Genomic DNA, 24,257 nt, shown 5'->3' with positions numbered 1-24,257 from the left:
CACCCCCTTATAACCCTTTTTTCCAGTAAAAAAGTAGCCTACGTCCTTTCTCAGGCTTTAGACTATCTGTATACAAAATTTCATTACAATCGGTTCGGTAGTTTTGGCGTGAAAGCGAGACAGACAGACAGACAGAGATACTTTCGCATTTATAATATTAGTATAGATATAATTGGAATTTCGGAATCGGCTCCAACGATTTTCATAGGGGGTTTCGGGGGCGATAAATAGATCTAACTAGGAATCATTTTTAGACAATGTCATTTTATGCGTGTTTTATCGAATACCGAGCAAAGCTCTGTCAAATAGCTAGTGATAATATTATATTATAATATAAACCATATGATTTGCATAGTCATCGTATAAAGTATTTAACGATAGCGGTACCATAGGTCTGTTATGGTTATACCACAGGGCCCGGGTTATATGTTACTAGATGACGCCCGCAACTCCGTTGCGCCAAAATTTGTTTATCGCGCCGGAACCGTACATTTTTTCGGGACAAAACTATCCTATGTCCTGTTCCGAGACTCAAGGTATCTTCATGCCAAATTTCAGTAAAATCGCTTTAGCGGTTTAAGCGTCAAGAGGTAACAGATAGACAGACAGACAGACACACTTTCACATTTATAATATTAGTATGGATATAGATAACTCGACTGCGCATTTTATACAGTCTGTATATTTTTTATTATTTTTTTTAGTCTTGATTAAGTTCGTTGCTGTCGCTACCGGGCACACGTGTGGCGCGACGGCATAACGAATTGCCGTCGCCTGCCGCGATATTTCAGGCATTAACTAACGGCCGCCTGTCGCCCGCCGCGCGCGCCACGATTTTTCTGCGCACCGTACCGCCCCCGCGCCCACTGATAAAGGTGCGGTTGACGCCGCCACTGCTGCCTAATGATGGACATTTTATGCTCGTATAAAAAGTCAGCTACTGTTGAAATTCAATTTATGATAATTATTATTAATTGGGTATAACACCCATAGGCCATAAATGAAGAAATAAATCGTAAATACCGAAAAAATTAAGCGCTGCGACTTGTGACAAGGTTTATCTTCCTCTTTTAATTATTATAAAATGTTTTTTTTCTCATTGAATAATTTAAGTTATTACATAGAGCCTACTACATTGTAGTAACAGAAGCTTTTATTCTAACTAAAGAGAATTTTCTAAGCTCTTACCAAAGTAATGTTTAAAGTTAAATAGTTATTAGCTGGTGGTTAGTTAAAATGCAAAGGGAAACCAAACCACAGCGGGAGATTATCCCGCTGGTTTTATTTTAATGCAACTCTGAAATATCGTATCGTTATTCAACGGCAGCTACACACAACCTTCTGAATATTCAAGTGGATTTGACACAAATATAGGGTTGACGGTGTTAAGAATATTATTTTACTTTGAAATTAAATAGTAGGCATTGAGGGCTCCATCTTATAGAAGAAAGATCTAGCGGTAGCGTGTCAAGCCAAGTTCCAGCATAACAGAATACAAGTTACAGAGATACCTACAAGATACAGATACAAGAAAACATCACATTGGTTGTTTCGTAAAATAAACATGCAAAAATCATTATTAATGATGTCCGTTTTTTGGGTTTTGTCCAATATTATAAATTCGGTCCAACGGAGTTGCCGTTGCGCCAAAACCCGTTTATTGCGTAGGAACTGAAGTATCCTATGTCCTTTCCCGGGACTCAAAGTATCTCCGCACAAAATTTAAGCAAAATCGTTTCAGTGGTTTAGGCATGAAGCGGTAACAGATAGTCAGTCACACTTTCACATTTATAATATTAGTATGGATAGGGACAGAGAGCGGGAAGCGACTTTGGATCAATTCAGACCGCAACGTGACGCGTAGATGCATTTCTAAAGTATGGATTTGACAGATTCGTATGCCGTCTCACACAATAGGGATGATGACAAGGTCAAAGATTAGCGAATTTTGTTAATAAATTAAAGAAGTCATGGTGAAAAATAAGTGTTCCCAAAATTACAGCTCGATAGCATTTTTATTTTTTTTGTTATGCGCCTTCAAAGTTAGATAATCAAGTCGATTTTTTTTTCAGTTAAATTTCTTAATATTTGTGTACCAATCGATAAATTATGCAATTAAAAGCAACTTTTGTTATGAAACCACTTTCATAAACGCAATATTTGATATACCTATCGAACAAAGTTGTCTCCCGATGCGTACAAACTACGAAAGGGTGACGTCAGTCTTTCGTAGCACTTTGTATGGAGCGTTTCGGGCAGGTCTATTTTATGAGATGTTTGAACTGTCATAATATTATCTTGGTGAATTTTTAAGCTATCAGAGTCATTCTTTCAGCGATGTTTCTATTTTTTAAGTGTCTTTCAATTACCAATAAGAAAAAAAAAATAGTCATCTGGCCTATTAAAGTCTGTCAAATCCATACAAATTTAGAAATGCATTTACGCGTCGCGTGGCGGTCTGTATTGACCGTTTGACAGTTTGACTTCATACAACGTTGTGTTGTGGCAGCCCTGCGCGAGAAGCCCTGCGCGAGAAGCGGGCCGTCCCCGAACGCCTTCATAATTGCTTGTGATTGTTATTGCGTCGATTTGAATATTGTAAACTCTAAATTGCCGAGTACAGAGTGCCCGCGGCGAGGGGAGCCGCAGGGTTTAACTAGTCTAGTTTACCACCCCATTGCATTTGAATATTAACTCATAATACAACATAGTTTACTAAATAATACTCTATTGCTCAGAATTCACAAATTAGATTGTCATAATAATATCTCAATGTATGGTACATAGAGGAAATTGATTCCTACTGCCTAGGAATCAATTTCCTCAATAGTACTGTCAACTAACAGGCTAACGTCATATTTTGATGGCATCATGTCAATTCAATGTTAATTGTGATCACCTCCAATATACAAGTACGCTGGACTTATGATACAATTTTTTTTATTTATATAATAGTTTTCTCGTTAAAAATGTCAGTTTTCAAATTATTAGTTATCCATTTCATCAACTCATTTCTTCGAATATCTTTGATGATAAACGTTGTAATATTATGTTTTGGTTCTATTGATTTGTTTCTCCCGTCCTTAACACTGACAGCTGATGGGATTGTGAGGGTATTTACAATATAGTAAGTCGGATTGTCCCAGGTGGTCCCGCGGGGGACAATTAGGTCCGGGACAGCGGATCATGTCATTGGTTTGTCATGTTTACGGAAAGGATTACCGTCTAGAACTACAGCACTGGACGAGATTTCTTACCTCAATCAAAAAGTCCTTTATATAGAGAGCACTGTGAAAGTAGCAGCTGAAAGAGTAATTTTTTGTGTGATTTGTATGTGATAGCGCCCTAACGTCGTGACTCATGAGTCACGACGTCTGCCCATAAAAAATTTAAAAAAATGTGCTGTTACATTCACAATGTTGTTAGGTATAACACTTGATAGTAAATTACAGTGGGGTCCTCATATTGTTAATCTTGCAGGTAGGCTCAGTTCTGCGGCATATGCAGTCAGAAAAATCAGAGAAATTTCTGATGAAGACACGGCACGATTAGAATATTTTAGTTATTTTCATAGTAGAATGGCATATGGAATCCTGTTATGGGCAAATGCTGCCGACATTAATACAATATTTGTGCTGCAGAAGCGAGCCATACGCTCTATTTATAAAATGTCTTCTTTTGAATCTCTGAGAGATAAATTTAAAGAAATTGGTATTCTATCTGTTGCTTCTAAATACATTTTGGATAATGTAATATATGTTAGAAAAAATATAAGTAAATTTAAAGCTTAAAGTGACATTCATTGTAGGAACACCAGAAATAAGCACAAGCTGGATTTGCCGATGATCAGACTTAGTAAAGTTAGTAAATCGTTTAAATGTCAATGTATACGCATGTACAATAAAATCCCAGAAAAGGTTCAAAATTTTTCGATTAATAAATTTAAAAAAGTAGTCAAAGAACGTTTGTGTTCCAAAGCCTATTATAAGGTCAATGATTTCATAAACGATGGCACATCTTGGGAGTAGGATGGCTCCTTGCAAGGCTACTTCTACACTATTATATTATGACTTACAAGTATGGATGTTGACATTGTATAATTTACAATTTACTTACAATTGTAAATTTTATTTTAAAAAGATTATTTTTTTTCTCACTTTTTTTGGTAAAAAGTGGGACCCCGTGTGAGTTTCTTACGCCGGTTCTTCTCGCCGGGATAGTTCCCGAACCGGTGGTAGGCACCATTAGCATCAACGTTCTGAAAGTATTTGTTACAAATCTATTCGGAAATAAAACATTTTTTATTTTATTTTTATTTAGTGAACTCTATATTATAAGAGACTCATACACACCCTAAAGTATTATCAATTTATCACTTACCTAGTTTTGATATACCTACCCTGAAGATTGCCGAGAACAATATTAAAATTAAGTTTTCAAATAATTTTGTTAATAATTATTATAATATTACAACACACTATTAATCTCGATAACGTCCAAATAATAACAGTTTAATATAATTAAAATAAATGTGCAAGTTTAACGAGTGAGCACAGGACAAATTCATCGTTATGTCCAAGTAGATAAATATCATATTTGTTTGGTGTCACCCGCATGAATATAGAGGGTAGTCCGAATTACTTAATTTGCATGACTATTATACATTTCAATAAACCTTTTCATTTTGTTCGTTTAATGCATTGTAATTGGCCGGCTGGCTTGTAATTTGAATTTAGAACGGCGGCCATTTTCTAAAGGGGGAATGCGCCGCCACGTGCCTAACTGGACTATTGTCGGTGATGTGACACTTGCTAATAATCAAATCTCATATTGTTACAATATAATTAGGTTGCTCGTTAGGCTGGGTATTATGTACTGAGTTTGCAGGATAAACTTTCCTCCTTTTTTTATAAATAGTAGGCAGTATTAGCTTTTTCTGCGATAGAAAGATAGATTAAGGCTGCGTTTTCACCAGAGATGTGTTGCGAGGAATGTGTTTTGAGAACCAATAGAATCGCTTCATTGACATGACCTTGCCATAACATCGCTCAGCGCGGCGATGCTATTGGATCTTAAAAGCACATTCCTCGCATCTCTGGTAGAAACGCAGCCTAAAGAAGGAAACTGAGCAATAGTATTTTGGCAAGTTATCTATTATTCTATAGACAAATCACAGAACCCATTTCTGCATAGTTTCTCATGTCCTGTAGGCATAATTATGTTTATACTATGGTTATCCAGCCATCCCTAGGGCCTCTATACACTCCACTCATTATCGTCCGCACAGTGTAATAGTGCCGCGGGTCCTCATGCAAGTTGATTGAGAAGTAAAACGGTTTATCCGCCGTCACATCCATTCCTCCTTCTTCAAAACGACGAGGCGCTGCCGTATTATCTGAAATATCATTACATTATTTAGAGTCTAAGGCTGGTCGCAAACGCATGTTCTCCGTATTCAAATTCTAATTCTTTATGCATCTACGATTATTTATGTTAGAACGTATTCGATTTCCGAATTCGTTTTCCGTCTATGAAGTTCCGTGAGACTGGTGCAAACGTTCGTTTTTTTCACACATGAACTTGAAACGTACGTGCGGAATTTGTTCCGTACGGAGAAAAACTAACGTATGCGGCAGGTAATGTATTTTCTACTGTTCTATGATTCCATGTATTCGGATTTCCGAATACATACCTACATAGATACATATTATTGTGGTAGTAAGTTTTTAATGTAATATGATCTTACTCAATGCGCCTCTGAACACGCCTAGTTCGTCGAAATCAATGAAACAATTTTGTTTCACTTTACTTAAATACATCGGCTTTTCCGTTGTATTCACTCGCAATATTCCACTAAGTCCCGAATGAGTTCTGTTAAATAAACTTTGCAGGCCCATCTAAAGAACATTATTAAACTTTAAAGTTATGTTTAAATATAATGATTACTTAAGATTTTAAAACTAAAATATTATCTTAAAAGTTCCAAAAAAAACTTTGATTAAAACTTTATTGTATTTCTTTAATTACACACAATTATGTGTTGGTGAACTTTTTATAATTAATTATTTGAATATCGCTAGTTTTAATAAATAAAGAAAACTTCTCTCTGTATTTATCTCTACGAGAAAATTCATCAATTTATTTCTAGTACTGCCAATGACGATAATTTATCACAAAACAAGGAAACACATTTGATTGCTTTCTAATTAAAAAATAATTTCCTTATTTTCTGTTTTTGAAAATTAGGAAATTTTGGTTGAAATACATTTTTCGGTTTTGATTAGTTAAATTTTACCTTTTGGATATAGGTCGTTAGGTCGATTTTCGATTTGATTTTGAACCTGGGTACTCTCAGCTTGACATCTTGGACGTGCATTGCCATGTGCACGTGTACCAGGAAATCGGGATCCTCGTGTATCTTGTCCAGTAGAGCCAGCAAGCCGGAGGTCCGGCGCGGGACGCCAAAAGTGATCGAGACGCCGAAACTGGCTAGCTTCGTATTCACAAACTGAAACATAAGACTAGCCATATACGAGTCGCAAGTTGCAGTAGGGACCGACTACTCTACAGCGGTTGGTACCGACCGCTCAAGAACTGCGCGAGCGGTCCGTATATTGCGGATACAGTGTGAAAACTGTAGATCGCCGTGCTGCGACCGCATTTTGCAGTCGGCGGTGCCACTACAAGATACGGTCCGTTTATGACTGGCCTAAGAATTACTAGATGATGCCCGTAACTCCGTTGCGCCTAAATTAATTTATCGCGCGGAAGCTGTATAATATATATTTTTCAGAGATAAAAAGTATCGTATGTCCTTTGCTGGGAGTCAAAGTATCTCCATACCAAGTATCAGCAAAATCGGTTCAGCGGTTTGGACGTGAAGATGTACCAAACAGACAGACACACTTTCACATTTATAATATTGGTATGGGTTCGAACCACGCATATAAGCCTAAGATTTATTCGAACCAGGCATTAAACTCAACTATTCAAATATCCTTGGTGCGAAAAACCTACATACAAAGATAGCAAAAAAAGGATATGAGTGAATTATAGCCCATAGACGGTCCCAAATTACATAATAAAAAATAATAAAAAAAAAACCAGGCGTATAAATGTATGTGTAACAATGTTTTAAACGTTTATCCCGTAGTTCAATTGTCAGGAGTATCTTGTACCATCACAGCCGCTACGTTATGGCGTTCAGGCAAAAAATGACTTCTTTAAGATCCGGAGCTTCATAACTTTTGATTATCAATTTGTAAAGATCTAAAATATACTACATATTATATGATTTGTATAACAAAACCTTATATTAACACTCATGTTTAAATGTCGGATCGGATAATGACAGGACTGGATTCTCCAACCTCTTAAAAGAAAACATAGTGTCACTGACCTCAAACTTCAAAGCTGGTATTTAAATTTTGGTATCAAATCAAAGAACATTCAATTGAAATATACTATTATTGAGGCGATTCTATGATTTTACTTTTACGATCTTTTTAGTATCAAATCAATCAATATTCAAATGAAATCAACTGGTGTGTTTGGGACGATTCCGATCTTAAATTAAAGGCTCGTAGTACTTTTTTTAAAAACAGAGAAGCACCACGTAGCTGAACTATAAACGTGTAAAATTAAATTATTGATGGTCTATATTGATTCGGCTCTGTGCCGCACTGCAGTCCTCTATAACATCAAATGTTTAGTTTCAGATTTTCCCAATATTTTGAGTACTTCCTATTTATTTATGGTTTCTGCAGGAACTGTAACTGACCATGTATGAATTGAAAATGTACTGTATGAATTTTGTCACACGTCTTTTGATTTATATATACCAACCCTAGTAGACAAGTGGCAAGCGATTATCGTAAACGCTAACAAAATGTATGCGATTTGACATAAGTCGTCGCTTCACTCGCGAATACTAATGTCAAATCCCATACATTTTGTGGCGTTGGCGTTGGCGTTTACGATAATCGCTTGCCACTTGTCTAGGCCCTCTGAGTCAAAACGAATAATTTTTTTCTTTGAGAAAATGGTACTTTGCTATTTATAGATGGACTATCATTGTTCCTGCACTTGACAGAATTTTTTTTTAAAAGAAATTAAATAATTAAAATTTTATTTAATTTACAGACCGGCTTCTACTTGTTTCGTATTTAAAGTAAGTACCTTATCTTGCGCAGCTACCTCATTATAGTTTAGGAACTTGGCTTTTCGTTTCAAAATAATGTGAATGCCAAGAATAGAATTTATGGTAGTATTAACTCATAACATGGCAATCCATGGGTGTTTTATCTTACCTGTACGTTCGTCTCAGGCTCATGGAGGTATCGGAAGGCATTTGCCTTCATCATCATATGAACAGGAGTTCTCGTCCCGTTCTCATGGCGGAATATCATCCTCTTCGTCTTAGTCGTATCGAACGGATACTCCAAAGTCACCTGATAAAAACCCACGTTGTAAAATCATAAAGCTCGTTAGTAGCTCTTTGTCTGGACTAATATTATTATAGAGAGGTAACGCCTCCGGGGTCTAGTGGTATAGAGCGCGGCTCTTGACTCGGAGGTCGTGGGTTTGATTCCCGCGTTTGAAACATGTTATTTCCAAGTTTGGTTAGGACATTGCAGGCTGATCACGTCCTGATTGATAAGTAAGATGATCCATGCGTCGGATGGGCATGTAAAAAGTCGGTCCTGTGCCTGATCTCTCGCCGGTCGTGTCGGTCTTCCGTCCCACTGAGTTATGAGAGTAAAGGAATAGAGAGTGCTCTTGTGTGCTGCGCACACACTTGGGTACTATAAAATTACTCCTGCGTAGCTGGCCTGGTTTCAATGAAACCGGCCACCGTCACCGAAACCGGTGTGGGAGCTATTATTATTATTATAGAGGGGAAGTCGATTTGTTGTTTCTGTGCATTGAATTGCTGAAACTCCGAGAAGATTAGGCATAATATGATTGAAGACGAGTGGAAGAGCCAAATAAGTAACATTTTTAACATACGGACAATAACTCATATTTTCCTTATTATTTTAATAAACCTTGTAACTTACCTACTTCATTACCTGTCTAATATATCTAGCTACACAAATAATCCACAGTTTTTCTATTTCAAATAATTTTTCCAGCCATAAAGCCTCCATTTATGCAAAAAACGGCTTTTTTTCCATGTTACTTACATGGTTCTTCCCCTCAAAGTATTCTCTTCAGGAACAGAAAACAATATCACTGATAACCACGCGATGACTGATGAGGTTACAACTTAGAATCAATATCGTTGTTTCAAACTTCTCACCTTGAAATACACTCCGCTTAGCAGCAGAATGGATGTCTCTTTGGTAATTTCTGTACCCTCTATTATACTAGTTATTCGCCTCAAAGTGGTCTTGTCTAGCTGAAACAGTTCCTAGTAATTATTATAAAATACCTACATCATCAAAAAAATCTCTCTCAATTGTTCCACTATCTATATACAAAATTATCGAAATTTCACCACAAAGAGTTACGATATGTGGTACAAATAACTGTAGTTTTATTTAGTCAGTATACAACTTTTAGGAAATTTTTTATATCAAAATTGAATGTAACAAGCTACTGGTTACCATGTTATTGATGAAGCTGGCTGCTATAGTTGGGTAGTTAAAGCCGATTGGTTCCACGTCGGCTCCGTGGTTTATTTTACTTCTGTAGAACGTAGAATTTATATTTTTAGTATAATTTACGAAAACTTTGTTGAACATAATGAAATCGATGCGTGCCAGTTCGCTAAAAGGTTCCCGTGCGGTAGCGTAGCATGTTTCAATCTAGAACAAAATAAAAAAGTAGGAAAGTAAAAAAAGTAGGATAAAAACCTAGGAATACAACGGGATATATCGAGTTTAAAATTTTGTATGCTTTTTGAGTGAGTCAAAAAATCAATAAATTATCTATTTTCATACCCGAAATGATGTTTGTGCTAAACAAACATTGGGTGAATTAGTATTACATATTGTGATAAATATGGAAATGTAAATATTTATTTACTAAATCTAAAACAAAATAATACCAGCCTTGCGAATTTAATAAACACAGATGTGTTGATTAAGAGCATAAAATTTTGCATCTCTGACATCGAGGGGATAACAATCAATTCCAAATTAAATATTCCAAAGGTAATCAGAAAAATATCCAGTCTATGCCAGCACACGTTTTTGGCCTTAAAATACTCTTCACTTAAGGTCTAAAATAGCTCACCAATTCTGGCGCATCGTATCCCAGCGTAGCGAGTAGATCGTCTTTGGTTAGTCCTGATGCTGCTGTAGCTAGCTTGCATAAGGCAAAGTGGACAGCCAGAGGGGATACCACCACGTTTTGTTTATTCTTTAGTATAGCCTTAAAGGTAATAAAGGTATCATGTAATAAAGTTGTAATTAAATTATGAGTTTAGAAATATCTTTATTCAAAATGTAAATAGGTAAATGGTATGTTATTAGTAACTTAAGCATACGCTTATAACACAAACATTCCTGTAAATATACTGATTTTGAGAAAAGAAAAATATGAGAGTGGACACACGTCCAGTGTCACAATGATGCCCAAAAACTTTTCTCCAACAGATGTTTTCTTTTGGTAATATTATTTATACTAATAATACTGTTAACCCTTAAACAAAACAAGTTTACTCATAGATTTAAATAATAAAATACCTTTTTTATACTTCATCGATACGATCGATACGATCGATACGACGATACGATATTATTTACGATATCTTACTTACCGAGTCTAAGCGATGTCTTAGACTGTTAGTTACTTTGATTGCCGTGCTTTTGTAGTAAGTCAACAGAAAGAAATATAGTGAAACCACAGAAAAAAATTTTAGTGTCATTATAAATTTTTATTTAAGCATCTATAAAAACTTTGTGATGAGGCTAAGCAAACTGAAACCAATTTTTACAACACAAAAAGATCATCTAAAGCAATTTTACAAGTAAAAAACTCTAAATAGAACTGTATTACGCCATTCGTTGAGGAAAACATTTGCGCAATAAAATGAAAACTTTATTTCTTTCATAAGATTAAACGTGGAATATAAAGTTTTATACATAAAGTTATGCAATGGTTTAAAACAATATTGTGGAATTTATATGCGGCGGTGACATTTTTAACCATAAACCGCCGCGTTAAAGTTACATAAAAATAAATAATAAAATAAATAAAATATCTTTTTATTCAAAATGGGTATCATGATATACTTTTTGAAAGTCGAACGAAGAAACTACGTTGCCTACCACCGGTTCGGTAACTACCCCGCCGAGAAGAACCGGCGTAAGAAACTCGCACGGGGCCATCTTTTACAAAAAAAATGGAAAATTACAATGTTATGGCTTTACCGCGGAATTAATTCTGAAAATCTATACAAAAAATTTACTATACAAGCGAAAGTGTGTCGGTCTCATTATGCCTAAACCACTGAACCGATTTTGATGGGTATGGAGATACTTTGAGTCCCGGGAAAAGGGGACATAGGATACTTTTTATCCCGGCAAAATGAACGTTTCCCAAGCGACAAACAAAGGCGCTAAGGAGTTGCGGGCGCCATATTCTAGTAGGAATTAATAAATATTTAGCTACTTTGTTAAGCATCTATGAAAAAAAAACTTTTTACGTACGTTATATTTTTTGGTATAATTTGCTGTTATTTGTCGATTTATTTTGACAAGTGACGGGCCTATCAGCTTGTCCATATGTAAGGGACAATTCAGACCGCAACGCGACGAGACGAGGCGAGGCACGGCGCGGCATAAATTTGTATGGACTTGACTGATTTCAATTGCGTGAGAAGTTTTGCGAATCTCCATCCATCCAACCATCATCCATCCATCCATCCAATCCATATAAATTCAGAAATGCATCTACGCGTCGCTTTGCAGTCTGAATCACCTCCAAAGCATCTATTTTTAATACGCTGTATGCGTAATCAGGACTGGTGTAGGTCACCTGAGACATTACATCCAAGCCAAAATTATACTTTTTGTAGAGCGAACCATAAAAGAATGTGTCGCAGGCTTTTCCTTCGAATCCATTAGTTCCATTGCGGAATTTTAGACAATTTCGCATGTATTTACCAGCTAGGACGATAAGAGGCAGCGATAATGTAAGTCGCTCTGTCGGCGAGTGAGTCGCAGGGAATAGTAATAAAATTGAATCCAGCCCAGATGTACTACGGATTTATCGCCCCAACAGGCCCGGGACACACCGGCACCCAAGTAAAGAGCCAAATTTGTGAATTTTTAACAAAAGTCGTTTTCTTTTGCTTAAACATTATACGTAATTGAGTAAAAATAATGTACTTAACTATGTAATAATTTTTTTAATTATATTTTTACATGCAAATTCACAAAAAACCTTAGCCCGATTCTTTAGTTTCTGTTTCGGTTCAGTCCGTTGCAAATGTAATTAGTAATTACATTGTAGATACTGTTGTAAAACAGTTTTTGTATTTTTAACCGACTTCCAAAAAGGAGGAGATTATAATAGTTCGTCTGTTTTTTTTTGTATGTTCAACGATCACTTCGACGTTTGTGGACCGATTTTCAAGATATTTTCGCTATTGTATCTGGTTTAATCCGGTCCTATGTTAAAAAAAAGGTGACTTGATGATGGGATCCATAAGCAATCTAAGGAATTGCTAGCTATTTATACCAAAAACTCAGATAAATGATCTGGATGATATTGTGATTTCGTTTCATAATGTTAAGTATTTCTCAATTTTCATTCTTTTGAAGTCGGTACGGCTAAGTTCTATGTTAAGTATCTCAGTTCTAGGTTGGTACCGACTTCAAACGAATGAAAATTGAGTACAGAATAAGTTGAGGTTTAGTCGAATTTTGAAAAAGGCACTAATGAAGAATAATAATTATTTCATACTTCTTAGATCATTTTAAGAATATTGTTTTTACCTTGGAAGTCGGGTTCAATTTTATGTTAATTCACTCGGTTGCTATTTTACGTGGAACGTTTTAAGGCCACCACGGTAGTATTCATTTCAAGGTGTGAATATTTTTAGCGTTGCTGGAAACCTACTCCTGTATAGTGTACTCGGTGTGTCCCCGTCCCAGCGCGCTCGCTTACACATCCGTCGGGCTGCATCCAATATGTTTCCGAGAATATTGTCTTTAACGGCTACATTATAGCCCCGCCGTCTATCGCTACTATGAATATTTTGAGATTTTGCGTTCGCCCCGCCTCGTTTGTCGATCGGCAGATTGATTTTGGGAGATAAAAGATATTTTCCCCGTGTTATTTGTTGAGCAATATGAATATTGTGGTAAGGTCACATTCATAGTCATTTTATAAGGTGAGATCAACATTTTTCCGTATTTTCTTGGCGCCGATATGCTGGAACCGGACAATTTACTGGATCAAATTACCTTTAGCCCTTTTTGGATACTTAAAAGTTATTAAATCGGTGCCGTTGTTAAGGTGTCTAGAGATAAGAGATAAATTAATACCACTTGCTGACTGGGATGTCAATGTGGTATTACAGCGCGTTACATCTGGAAAATTGGAGGCGAATCTAAAAAATATTATTAGGTTTAATATTATCTAACCTAAGATTTCCGTACCACAGTGTTCGTAATCAAACTCCTTCCAAGCATGTAACGTGTAACGATTCCCTTGTTATTTATAGAACGTTCGCGAATGAAGATGTAAATCCTTTACTCTGATATTACCAGGAATTCATAAGAAACCTCATTGGCATGTAATTGAATGAATATTCAGGCATCTTAATCAATAGGAGCATTACTAGGGTCCCAGCCACCAGCCTGTGAAATTGGACTAGAGGGGAGGAGTGTGGCGCTATGTGGTCCCTCGAGGTGTGAGAGAGAAGACGATATCTGAGCGGGTTTTATAAATCATTTTTCCTGGCACGAAGCTGACTAAGACCGTGCATACACTAATAAGAAAAAATAGTATTGCGTTAGATTAGCTACGCTTGGCGAAGCCACATGGAGAAGGTAGAAAAAAGCATTAGTATTTTTGTTTAGTTTTCATAATAATTGTTAGCCTAATCAAATCCTATTAGGTGAACGTAGAGAGAATATAAAAATTATTAAACTAATAGCTGTAAAATTATTATGAAAGAAAAGATCTATTCTTTTACAATTTTTGTATTAATAATAAGGTGATAGTGGACAAAATGTATGATTCAGAAGCATAACGCGGGTTATCTAAATAGTGAATAGTCTGTGTAGTCTCTTAAATTACGAATAATGAAGTTTTCCAAAAAAATCTTGTAACAAATACGACAGTCAAACGCGAGCGTGTGCACCAGCCTTAGTTGTTAAAACGCTGAATCGCGATTATTTCTCTTTGCGTTTAGTTAATCAATTATTCTAATATTGTTGGCGGAGACGTGTGCACGTTTGTGCTCTCCGCTCTGCTAACGAGCCTGTACATGTTTTTTGCTTACCTAAACACCGCATTTTACAAGCGTTTGAATATTTTCATCCTGTACAAAAATGCAGTGTTTTATACTAGTTTTATAACAAGTTTTCCCTTACGAATTAATGTAAAGTAGAAATAAATGAATTCTGTATAAAAGTTAGAAGGTATTTCGATTAAATATTATTATAATGACCCGTGCCATATCAGCATTTCTTTAAGGCGAAGCCAGTTCGCGGATTCTGGGAAAATACTGATTTTTAAACTTCCATTCTGAATAAATTTTGTGGAATTCTCTTACACCCAAATTGACGTAGAGTCAAAAAAGAACAAAGTAACAAATTAACCGACCGGAATATTGAAAAATGACATGGTAATACTATAAAAAATCTTGAATATCACCATAAAAATACACTTCAAATTCGAACATCTCGTTATTTTCAATGACAATGATAGTATTTTTTTTACGGAAAGGATATATATTTTTTAAAATTCTAACAAAATAACCGAATAGTTTTTAATAAGTAAATGATTCAGTCATTAAAAAATAAAATAAAATGTATAATTTTCTCCTATTTCGCCCTATCAAAGACGCGGCGAGCATCGTAACACTCGTAACCGCCACTGTACAAGGCGCGCTGATATGAATATTATTTTAATGTCTTTTACGTCGATATTTGTAATGGCAGACATCGACTTGCTAGTTATAGGGACTACCTGATCTTAAAAAATTGCGATTATTATTAGCAGCAAATCGAACAAATATCATTTAATTCGTACTTAGAAATTCATAATTAAATTCTACTGCAAACAATAATTACCATCCTCATACTTTTTACATTTACAATTACTTAAAAAAGGAACGCGGGATTTGAATAATTTGATTTGTCAAGATTAGACTAAAAATTAAACCAAAATGTTTGAAATAAAACCATTCAAGATACTCTATCGGTCCTAACTCCAATGTTTTATTTATTTTATAAAGTCTCGATTGGAATTCAGATATCGTGACCTCAATGCACCTGGAGTAAAGGGATTTTAAAAAGAGAAATATAACTAGTAACGCCGAAAAATCAATTTCTCAATTTCAAATTGTCAAGCATTCAAGTCGGGCAAATTAACCCGTACTAATCCTCACCGCAGCGGCACTTCCCCGGAGTTTCCCGCGAACGAATGAGTCGGAGGGCCAGCAATCAATCGGGCATCCAATCAATCCCACCTCGGCTGAAAAAAGTAAAGAAAAATTACAGATAACCGAGTCGCGCTAATAAGTTTGCTCGCTCTTGCATGGCGGAGTGGGATAGGACCAATTCGCTCTCTTAAATTTGCAATCTCGCTGCGCCCTTTTTGGTTTTCGTTTTGGTGTCCCAGTTGTGATGGAACGGAGAATGGCGACGATTGATGGAAATCATTTGAGGAATTTACATGCCCACTGGGATTTTCTACATTTTTTGCTGCCGAACAACGTTCATTTTGATACATCCGTTTCAGAGCAAAGGCTCAGAAAGTTTTGAGTTATTTCTAAACCCACACTATAATAAAATATCTTTTATAAAAAAATTGTCAGCGGTTGCTGCAAAAAGTAGGAAGCATAATAATAGTATTGGGTTTTTATTCGGACCTTTTGAATTTTTTTATCTCTGGGCATTTTGCAGAATTCTGCAAAATCTTATGTTACATGTTCAGTAAATTTGTTTAAGAGATATTCAAATATTGTATCGCTATTTCTGAAGAAACAATTCAAAGGTATGATAAATCGGCGTCAGAAGTGAGACTCACCGGAAATCCGGTCCGAGAGTCCTCATTGATATACTGTAGCAATAGGCAAGGCTTTGCATTATCATTGGCTCCAAGGCGATTTGAATTTGAATTCGCACTTGGAGGCGTGTTCAAACTTGTCACCGTCCTGTTGTCCGCTGAATCAGCCGTTGCATTTGTTTGAATTTCAATATCTCCCGCTTCGTTCTTGTTTCGTATAAATCGTAGTCCTCGCATAAGTGTATTAACATATTCTGAAGCTCTAGACATAGTACGTGTCTGTATTTTATGATCACATGTTTGTCTTCCAAGGGAAATAAAGACAAACAATATGTTTAATGTTCATGCTGATTTGCTGAACAATTTATAATATAATATTCTTCGACAGTATAACATTTATTATTTAACAAAACATATTATGCTGTATATTTGTTCCCTCTTAAAGATCAAATGTAGCTAGCAAAGCGACTATATTTCTAAGGCCGTTCGAGCAATTGACTTCCTTACAAAATTTAAAATTTTCCATTACCCCCTCCTCAGAGGCCAGTCCGCAACGTGCCGTGTGGACTGGCCACACGGCACGTTGCGTCAGCGCACGCAGACGCAGAGGGCCGTTGCGTTGTTTTACATACCAATAACCAAGGTGCGCTGCGTCGTAGCGACGCACACAATATGACGGACAGAAGTGGGAGGGAGTGTTGACGTTAAGACTGCTTTGTAATATCGCTGGGATGGCGCAACGCACCGTGTTCACTGGCTCTTAGTCATAAGCTGGCGACGCCTTGGCTGCAGCCAGTAAAAACGTTTTTGACTACATTCATATTACCATTAGTAACAAAATGTTTTTATGCCATAGAAAATTCTAGAAAAACGTTTTCTTAAGTTGTAAGTCGTAGTGACTTAAGCAGAGTTTTGTTTACTCGGCGGAGTCGGTGTCCGCAGTGGGATGTTAAACAATAAATCTATCGGGGTTTGCCGTCTCCTTAGCTTTAAGAATTCCTATCTCTCCGCTCGAATGCCGCCTTTATCTTCCGCTGTATTGAGCTCGGACTTATCGGCCAGGAGCCTTATTTATGCTTTGTCCTATTCTTTTGACGTTTCTTCCTTTCATAAAACATTGTTCTCAATTTTGATAGGCCCCTAGTTTTTACGACGGGTCGCGTTCATCTCACTGGGATAGATATAGACTCCGTTGCAGACCGGAGGTCAGCTCACATGTTTGCTTGTCTTACATAATATATTATTTTATTTTTATTACTTTTTTAATAATTCTTCAACGTAAAACATTGTAACAAAGAAAAATTGTTAAAAAAATTTTTTAAAAAACTTCGATAGCGCGATGTAGGAATTGTGGGTACCGCCACATTGACATGGAATAAAAAATAAAAACTTTAAAAAATATAAATTTGGCGTGTGCTATTTTTTAGATATTGTATAAAATAAAATTTAAGAGTTTTGCTTTAAAATAATTCAAAATTGAATGATGTACTGCGAAGAATTAAGTGCTCTGCTCCGAACAGTGATCTTGAATAATTCAGCTCAGTACAAGAAAATGCTCTTATTGCTTAACCACAATATAACTATTACGTCTATATGGATATTTAAAACTGTAAAATGTATCGAAGTTTTGCGGGGGATAGGAATGTTATGAATTTATTTACTTCTGAAGTATCAGTAGTGAGCGCGTTGGTAGCTCAAGCCGGGGGTCGCGGGTTCGAATCCCGCCGATGGAACAAAAAGTTTTCAATGTTCCCGGGTCTGGATGTGTATTAAATGTATATGAAAAAAATCTTAAAATATATATGTATTGTATAAAAGTATTAAATATATTTCCGTTGTCTGGTACCTGTAACACAAGTCCTTTAGGTACTTAGCACGGGGTCAGACTGACGTGGTGTGAAGCGTCCATAGATAAAAAAATAAAATCTAAGTAATTCATTATATAATTGTACAGTTTACTGTAGATACTCGCATATTAATATTCAAAACCTTAAGATGGCGTATTTTTGATAGCTGGGCAAATATTGGTGGTAATTATTATTAAGAAGCAGTTCCAATATTTTGATACCTACCTCATGATAATAATTATTATAATCAATAATCAGCGCTCAATATTCTTCACCGTCGGCAAATATCGCCCTTATCGCCTAAGCCCTATTAGCGGTCACACAGCGTGAAATCTGTAAATTTTATTTCTTTTTAACCGACTTCCAAAAAACGAGGAGGTTATATATTCAGCTGTGGATATTTTTTTTTGGACGTTCATTTATTAATGCAATTATTTTACCTTAAATCTTAATAAATCACTTTTATAACATCCATAGTCGTATTTGAGTGTCTGTTTCTTTCAGACAAACAATGAAAAATATAAAGTAAATGAAAAGTGAACGTTACGAATAATATAACTTTTAAACAGAAAGTCATTAACGATCGTCGGTAATGTGCTGCTTAAATATTTACTCATAAAATTCATTATGGCAACTTGAAATTCAAATACAGAATTGTTGGGGAAAAAATTAAAATAATCCCAAGTATATAATTTGGCGCGTATTTCAATTTGAGAAGTTTGGCAACAATTTACATGTCGAATGAGAGAGGAATCGTTATCCGCAAATAAACCGGGGAACGCTTTTAAAAACTCCCAAGAAATTCCAAATGAAGTTTCATTTCATGTTTATTTTAAGTAGCGACTTTTGGATGAAATCAGCGTGTCGGCGACGACGCTACGACTCAGTGCTTAGCGCTCAAACATAGTGGGTTCGAATCATATAATTGCGGGAACAAAAAATTTATAGGTCTACCAGGATCTGATGGCAAATTTGGATGGCAGATTTTCAAAAAATATCCTTGATCATTGGACAAATTAAAAATATTGGATTTTTTTATTCCAATCACCCCGGTATTACTAGAGTCAATTTATTTTCTCACTTTTTGCCATCAGTTTCTGGTAGTCCTATACTCGTTGTTTTTGGGGATCCCATGGGTATATATTGTTTATGAAATCGAATATAATTTTGTATACAATCGGTGGAAAGATGCAAAATGTGAAACTTAACGCAAATACCTAATCCGAGTGGCAGGAACGGTGGGATAACTCGATCAAAGGTCGTCACCTGTACAATTTCTTTCCTTCGGTTCGTGAACGACTCGCCATGCATTGGATAGAAATAGATCATTGCGTGGCACAATTCCTAACTGGTCACGGTAATTTAAAGCTAAACTTCATGGATTTAAGTTAGTTCCATCTCCTTTTTGCGAGTGCTCGACCGAAGACAGCCCGCAAGAACAAACTGCTCATCACGTACTCTGGGAGTGCGGTCTCTGGCATGAGGAAAGAACCGATCTGTTAAACAGCCTCCAATGTGTCTCTGGAGTCGTATATTACGATGACCTCGTAGGCAGCGCAAGGAATTTCCGTGCTTTCAAACGTTTTTGTCATAAATACTATTGGAAACAACCGAACACAAGTTTGCCATTATAAATAAATGTCATTATTTTTTTTTTATGAAGTAGGCATATTGTATTAAGTATAACCACATTTTTTTCCCGTGGTGCTTCCCCCTTTGTTCGGACATCAATGTCATTACAATTTGGCTGTCTCCCGCTTTGCTTGGGGAGGGAAATTGGTATCTCCTACTCCTCCTACATTTCTTCTGATTAATTTCGTTGCGGGTCCCAAGACAGATTTAGCTTGTCCCTCGGGCATCCCTGAGATCATATCAAAGGGTTTTCGTGGTTGGTTACCACTGTTGATCCTGGCGACACAGGAGTTGCAGTGGTGGGAATGTGTGGTGGGCCTTTTGCCCGTTTAAAAAAAAAATACCTAGTCTGTGATGATTTTTTTAAAAGGTTTCGTTCTTAACAAATATTTAAACGACACTATCAAGTTATATTCAATATATTGTGCCTGTTCTCTGATTGGCCGGTAATGCCGTAAATTAGCAGCTATTGGAGCGTTACTCTTTTAGCACGAGCATGATTTGTCATTTATCGTTTTTCATGTTACAGACTATGGCTTAATCTACAGCACTGTTTATAACTATCTGGATTATGAGTGACACTAATTATATTATTATGATAAAAATACCTTGGGCTGCAGTGGAACCGTCAGCGACAGCGATCGGAAATGACTTCAGGACCAATATCCGGACCACCGACAGTTCAAAGAGTTGCAATAAATATAATATGAACGGAGTTTTAAAATTGTAGTAAAAATTAAATTTCCGTTACCTATATTGAAGGCACAAACGTGCAGATGACTCGAAGAAATGTATTTTCTAGAATCTAGTACATGAAATATTACGAACAGTATTATTGTGATGGCAGTATGACGTTTATCTCCTAATTAGTCCAAACAAACTTCATGAGTCAAAATTTCTGCTTTCGACTTTTCCATCCACACCCCCTTTTTGAGCATTCATTTACTAGGCTAGTCAGTAATTCGTACACTGCTGATGCAGTGTACTGTGAAAAAATTATCCGTTTGATGCGAGACGTCCGTTGCGTACGATACCGACCTATGGACGCTTACCTTTAGACGGTATATCAAAACTGGGGGCCTACCGCCACGTCTACTAAGCGACACCGTTTGACAGATGAGTAATATGAGTTCAACTCATAAAGTTAATATACCTAGCGGAATAGAGAAACAAAGGCCAGAGCAAGAGAGATGTCACTATCAGTAACACTGCGTGGTAAAAAGAGACGTGTGATACATGACAGCAGCACTCTTTTTTTGACGTCCAGTCGGCACGTACCGCACGTTCACAATTTAATCTCATACAAATCATGTTCAATCACGCAAGCATTTTTCTGTGAGATTAAATTGTTAACGTGCCGATAATTGCCGACTGGACTTCAAAAAATAGTTCTGCTGTCATGTATCTCTTTATACCTCGCAGTGTTACTGATAGTGACATCTTGCTTGCACAGGCCTTTGTTTTTCTATTCCGCTACGTATATTAATTTCATGGTAAGAAGCCTAAGTAGTATAGTTAATTCTGTTGTGTGCTGCGTGCCGTTAGGACCAGGTTCGCGATGCAAAATAATAATACGTCAAATCTGATAAATTTTTGGTTTCTAACTTCGGTATCTATTGAATTGAATGTTTTTCAACCGTGTAAATTTAGATGGAATGCTTAATAAACGACCTGAATCATAGCCGGGACCTGCAAAATAGCCTGGCCTAATAGTAAAGGCTAGCTTAATCAGGCTAATAAAATCGCCATAAAAGGCTGCAGCGTAATATCGTTTACGGTCATATTGGAAATCAATTTCGGTATTCATTTGCGTTTGAGCCTGATCGAATCATTGATTCCGAGTGGTGAGGTGCGAGGGAGGAGCCCTTAATATGTAAATTGTAAGATGAATGAGAGATAAGAGCGTAATCGCTTGATTATTGCCACATCTACATATCACTGTGATAATTATTATTTGCAACAATTACTACGTCATACATGTTGTATAGATAGCGTAGTATTTTTTTTTCTTATTATTATTTAATTTAGTTCAGCTTCAATTTGTAAACCCAAATTGAAGTCGTCCATAGGCCTTATACTTATTTGAATCAAGGAAATTCATTTGGTTAAAATCTTACAAGGCGTTTCAAATCTATATCCTCTCATGATAATATAGCATTTTCAATTTTCTCAGGCCAAAAACTAACTATAATCTGTCATTATCTCTCATCACCTTGACCACTTTTTACTGAGCGCTTTACCAGAAATTATCACTTACGCTTAATACAACGGTGGAATAAATTGTAGCTGTGTTTTCTAAAAATTATTATGAAGGGCATTCTACGCTAATGTCGTGGAATGCCCCGTAAGTTAAAAATCTTCAAGAAAATAATGTGCACTAAACAGGATGTTAATCTCAAAAGTGTAACTTTTTTTTAATGGTTTAATTACAAGTCCCGTTTATGAGCAATGAAAATCTTTTTTCATGACACGATCTATTCGTCTTTTTGATATAAACCTGGCCCTGCTAGTTTACTGCATGCCCACCGGTACAGTCGTGTGATAATGTAATTCGTCCCAGGCGTACGGTAAATGATTTACCGCCGTTATCGCACCGCGCTCATATTTGTACACATTTTCCCTGACTATATGATTGTAAAATATTTGTATTCCAAGTTCTTACTTGTATTATGTAGCGTCAGTGTTGTATTTTGGTTTGTACTCGAGATAGTTTGACTAAATTTGTGTTACAGTATCATACATTAAAGCAAATTATAATTAGCTTTGTTTTGTTTACACTTTGAACCCCCGCTATATTTTAACGCCTCCGTGGTCTAGTGGTTAGAGCGTCGCTCTCGACTCCGGAGGTCGTGGGTTCGAATCCCGCGTTGGAAACATGTTATTTCCAAGTTTGGTTAGGACAATGCAGGCTGATCACCTGATTGTCTGACAAGTAAGATGATCCATGCGTCGGATGGGCATGTAAAAAGTCGGTCCTGCGCCTGATCTCTCGCCAGTCGTGTCGGTCTTCCGTCCCACTGGGTTATGAGAGTAAAAGGAATAGAGAGTGCTCTTGTGTACTGCGCACACACTTGGGCACTATAAAATTACTCCTGCGTACCTGGTCTGGTTTCAATGAAACCGGCCACCGTCACCGAAACCGGTGTGGGGAGTATTATTATTATTTACTCAAGCTTATATCAGATACTTCCATTATAATATGACGGAACCGAACGCAACATTCAACAAAACGGCTAAATGAACTCATGCATGAAATATACCGAATAAGTATTTATAATAACAGGATGTCACGTCGTTACGTGGAGGTGGAGGTACTAATTTCACTTCTGTAAAAATACCCAAAGTCCACTTCAAAAATGGACCGGTAAAAATAATAAGAGTAAATTGAAACGCAGTAGCCAGTACGTAAATTTGTAGCGAGCGAGCCGGCGCGAGGGGAGAGGGGGCACAAAAGGTGCATTTACATAACAAATTGAAGGGCCGACTACGCTGGTCACTTTAACTGGCTATACATGACCGTGTAGTTACATGCGCCGGACAAATTTGGTACCAGTTAAACTCTTTGGCTTTGATGTACCGCAGCAGTAGGCGCTCTATCATTGCATCGAAAAATGCTACAGGCTTAGAAATTAAATTGATATAATAGCAGAAAATTGTGTTTGATTTTGATATTAACGGTCGATTGGAAATAGATGAATCTACAGGTGTACCCGTCATATCTCTGTTTTAAATATAATTAAATTTTTATCACCTTTTTTCTGTAAAACAAATTGGGAGAGTTTTGAGGAATTTAACAGAACAAAACGATAAAAGTATTAATTTTAGCGACTCCTCTAAATGATAATTTATATCCTTTAAATGTTAATAATATAGTTTCAATTTCATTATTTACAATAATAAAAAGGGAAGTCAAAATTATTATTTTGACTTCCCTTTTTATTTTTGTAGCGGAAAAAGATTTCTAGTGGAATAGGAGTCCTCGTAACTGAATTCGCGGGGTGTTTCTACAAACGGCCCGCGTCACTGGACCCAAAAAGGGAGAATAGGTCGAGTGGGCCCAGCTCGTTCATTAGCACAACTACTACCTTACACACGATTGATTTTTATTTTTATTATTATTACGTATACACTGGTCATAGCAGTAACCCTCTTTTGTTGTAATAAATAAATAATAAATAAAAATGTTTTATTCTTCACACAACAGGAACTTACAAGATAATTAGGTACATGAAATATTATACTCAATAGCTAAATCTTTGTGTGAACTGGAGCCTAAACTAGGTGACCCTGTATTTCAGGACTCCAGGTTCCACCCGCAGATACAGTAAAAGGTGTTCGCGCGAGTGTGTGTTCGTGTGTGTGTGTGTGTGTGTGTTTGTGTGTGTGTGTGTGTGTGTGTGTGTGTGTTTGTGAGTGTGTGTGTGTGTGTGTGTGTGTGGGTGGGTGTGTGTGTGATGTTTGTATATTATGTGTATTAATATTTTTATGTAAGTAAGTGTTGTGTTCTCAGCGTTCAAAAGTTTTACAGAAAAGTTGAATACTAAAAATATATATAATAATGTAATGATTTGGAGCTACTGTGTCAAT

At 36.5% G+C, this 24,257-nt stretch overlaps 1 protein-coding gene across 2 annotated transcripts; it reads right to left on the bottom strand.

Annotated features, from left to right (window-relative positions):
- Positions 1 to 5,132: 5,132 nt before the first annotated feature.
- On the bottom strand, positions 5,133 to 11,032 carry LOC121728924 (serpin-Z7-like). 2 transcript variants are annotated; one of them, XM_042117258.1, is made up of 8 exons: positions 10,766 to 11,032; positions 10,240 to 10,377; positions 9,609 to 9,809; positions 9,302 to 9,400; positions 8,310 to 8,450; positions 6,419 to 6,508; positions 5,747 to 5,897; positions 5,133 to 5,395 (listed from the first exon to the last, which is right to left on the bottom strand). In XM_042117258.1, exons 1-8 carry the CDS (start codon positions 10,871 to 10,873, stop codon positions 5,223 to 5,225), a joined length of 1,101 nt encoding a protein of 366 aa, XP_041973192.1. In that variant the 5' UTR covers positions 10,874 to 11,032; the 3' UTR covers positions 5,133 to 5,222. The 2 variants fall into 2 exon arrangements, with proteins under 2 accessions (XP_041973192.1, XP_041973191.1); XM_042117257.1 differs by having other exon boundaries at positions 6,296 to 6,508; positions 10,766 to 11,030.
- Between the last annotated feature and the right edge of the window lie 13,225 nt (positions 11,033 to 24,257).

The sequence above is a fragment of the Aricia agestis genome, chromosome 7 (assembly GCF_905147365.1).
Source record: "Aricia agestis chromosome 7, ilAriAges1.1, whole genome shotgun sequence".
NCBI lineage: Eukaryota > Metazoa > Arthropoda > Insecta > Lepidoptera > Lycaenidae > Aricia > Aricia agestis.
Note: the sequence above shows the minus strand (reverse complement) of the source record. Positions and strands in the feature narration are given on the sequence as shown.

Bases quoted from the DNA above. Each gene is read 5' to 3' on its own strand.
- LOC121728924 (XM_042117257.1), bottom strand. From the start codon at position 10,873: ATGACACTAAAATTTTTTTCTGTGGTTTCACTATATTTCTTTCTGTTG. The intron at 10,378-10,765 runs GTAAGTAAGATA...ATTACCTTTAAG, and splicing joins TAAGACATCGCTTAGACTCG to GCTATACTAAAGAATAAACA. The intron at 5,898-6,295 runs GTAAAATTTAAC...AATGTTCTTTAG, and splicing joins TAACGACCTATATCCAAAAG to ATGGGCCTGCAAAGTTTATT.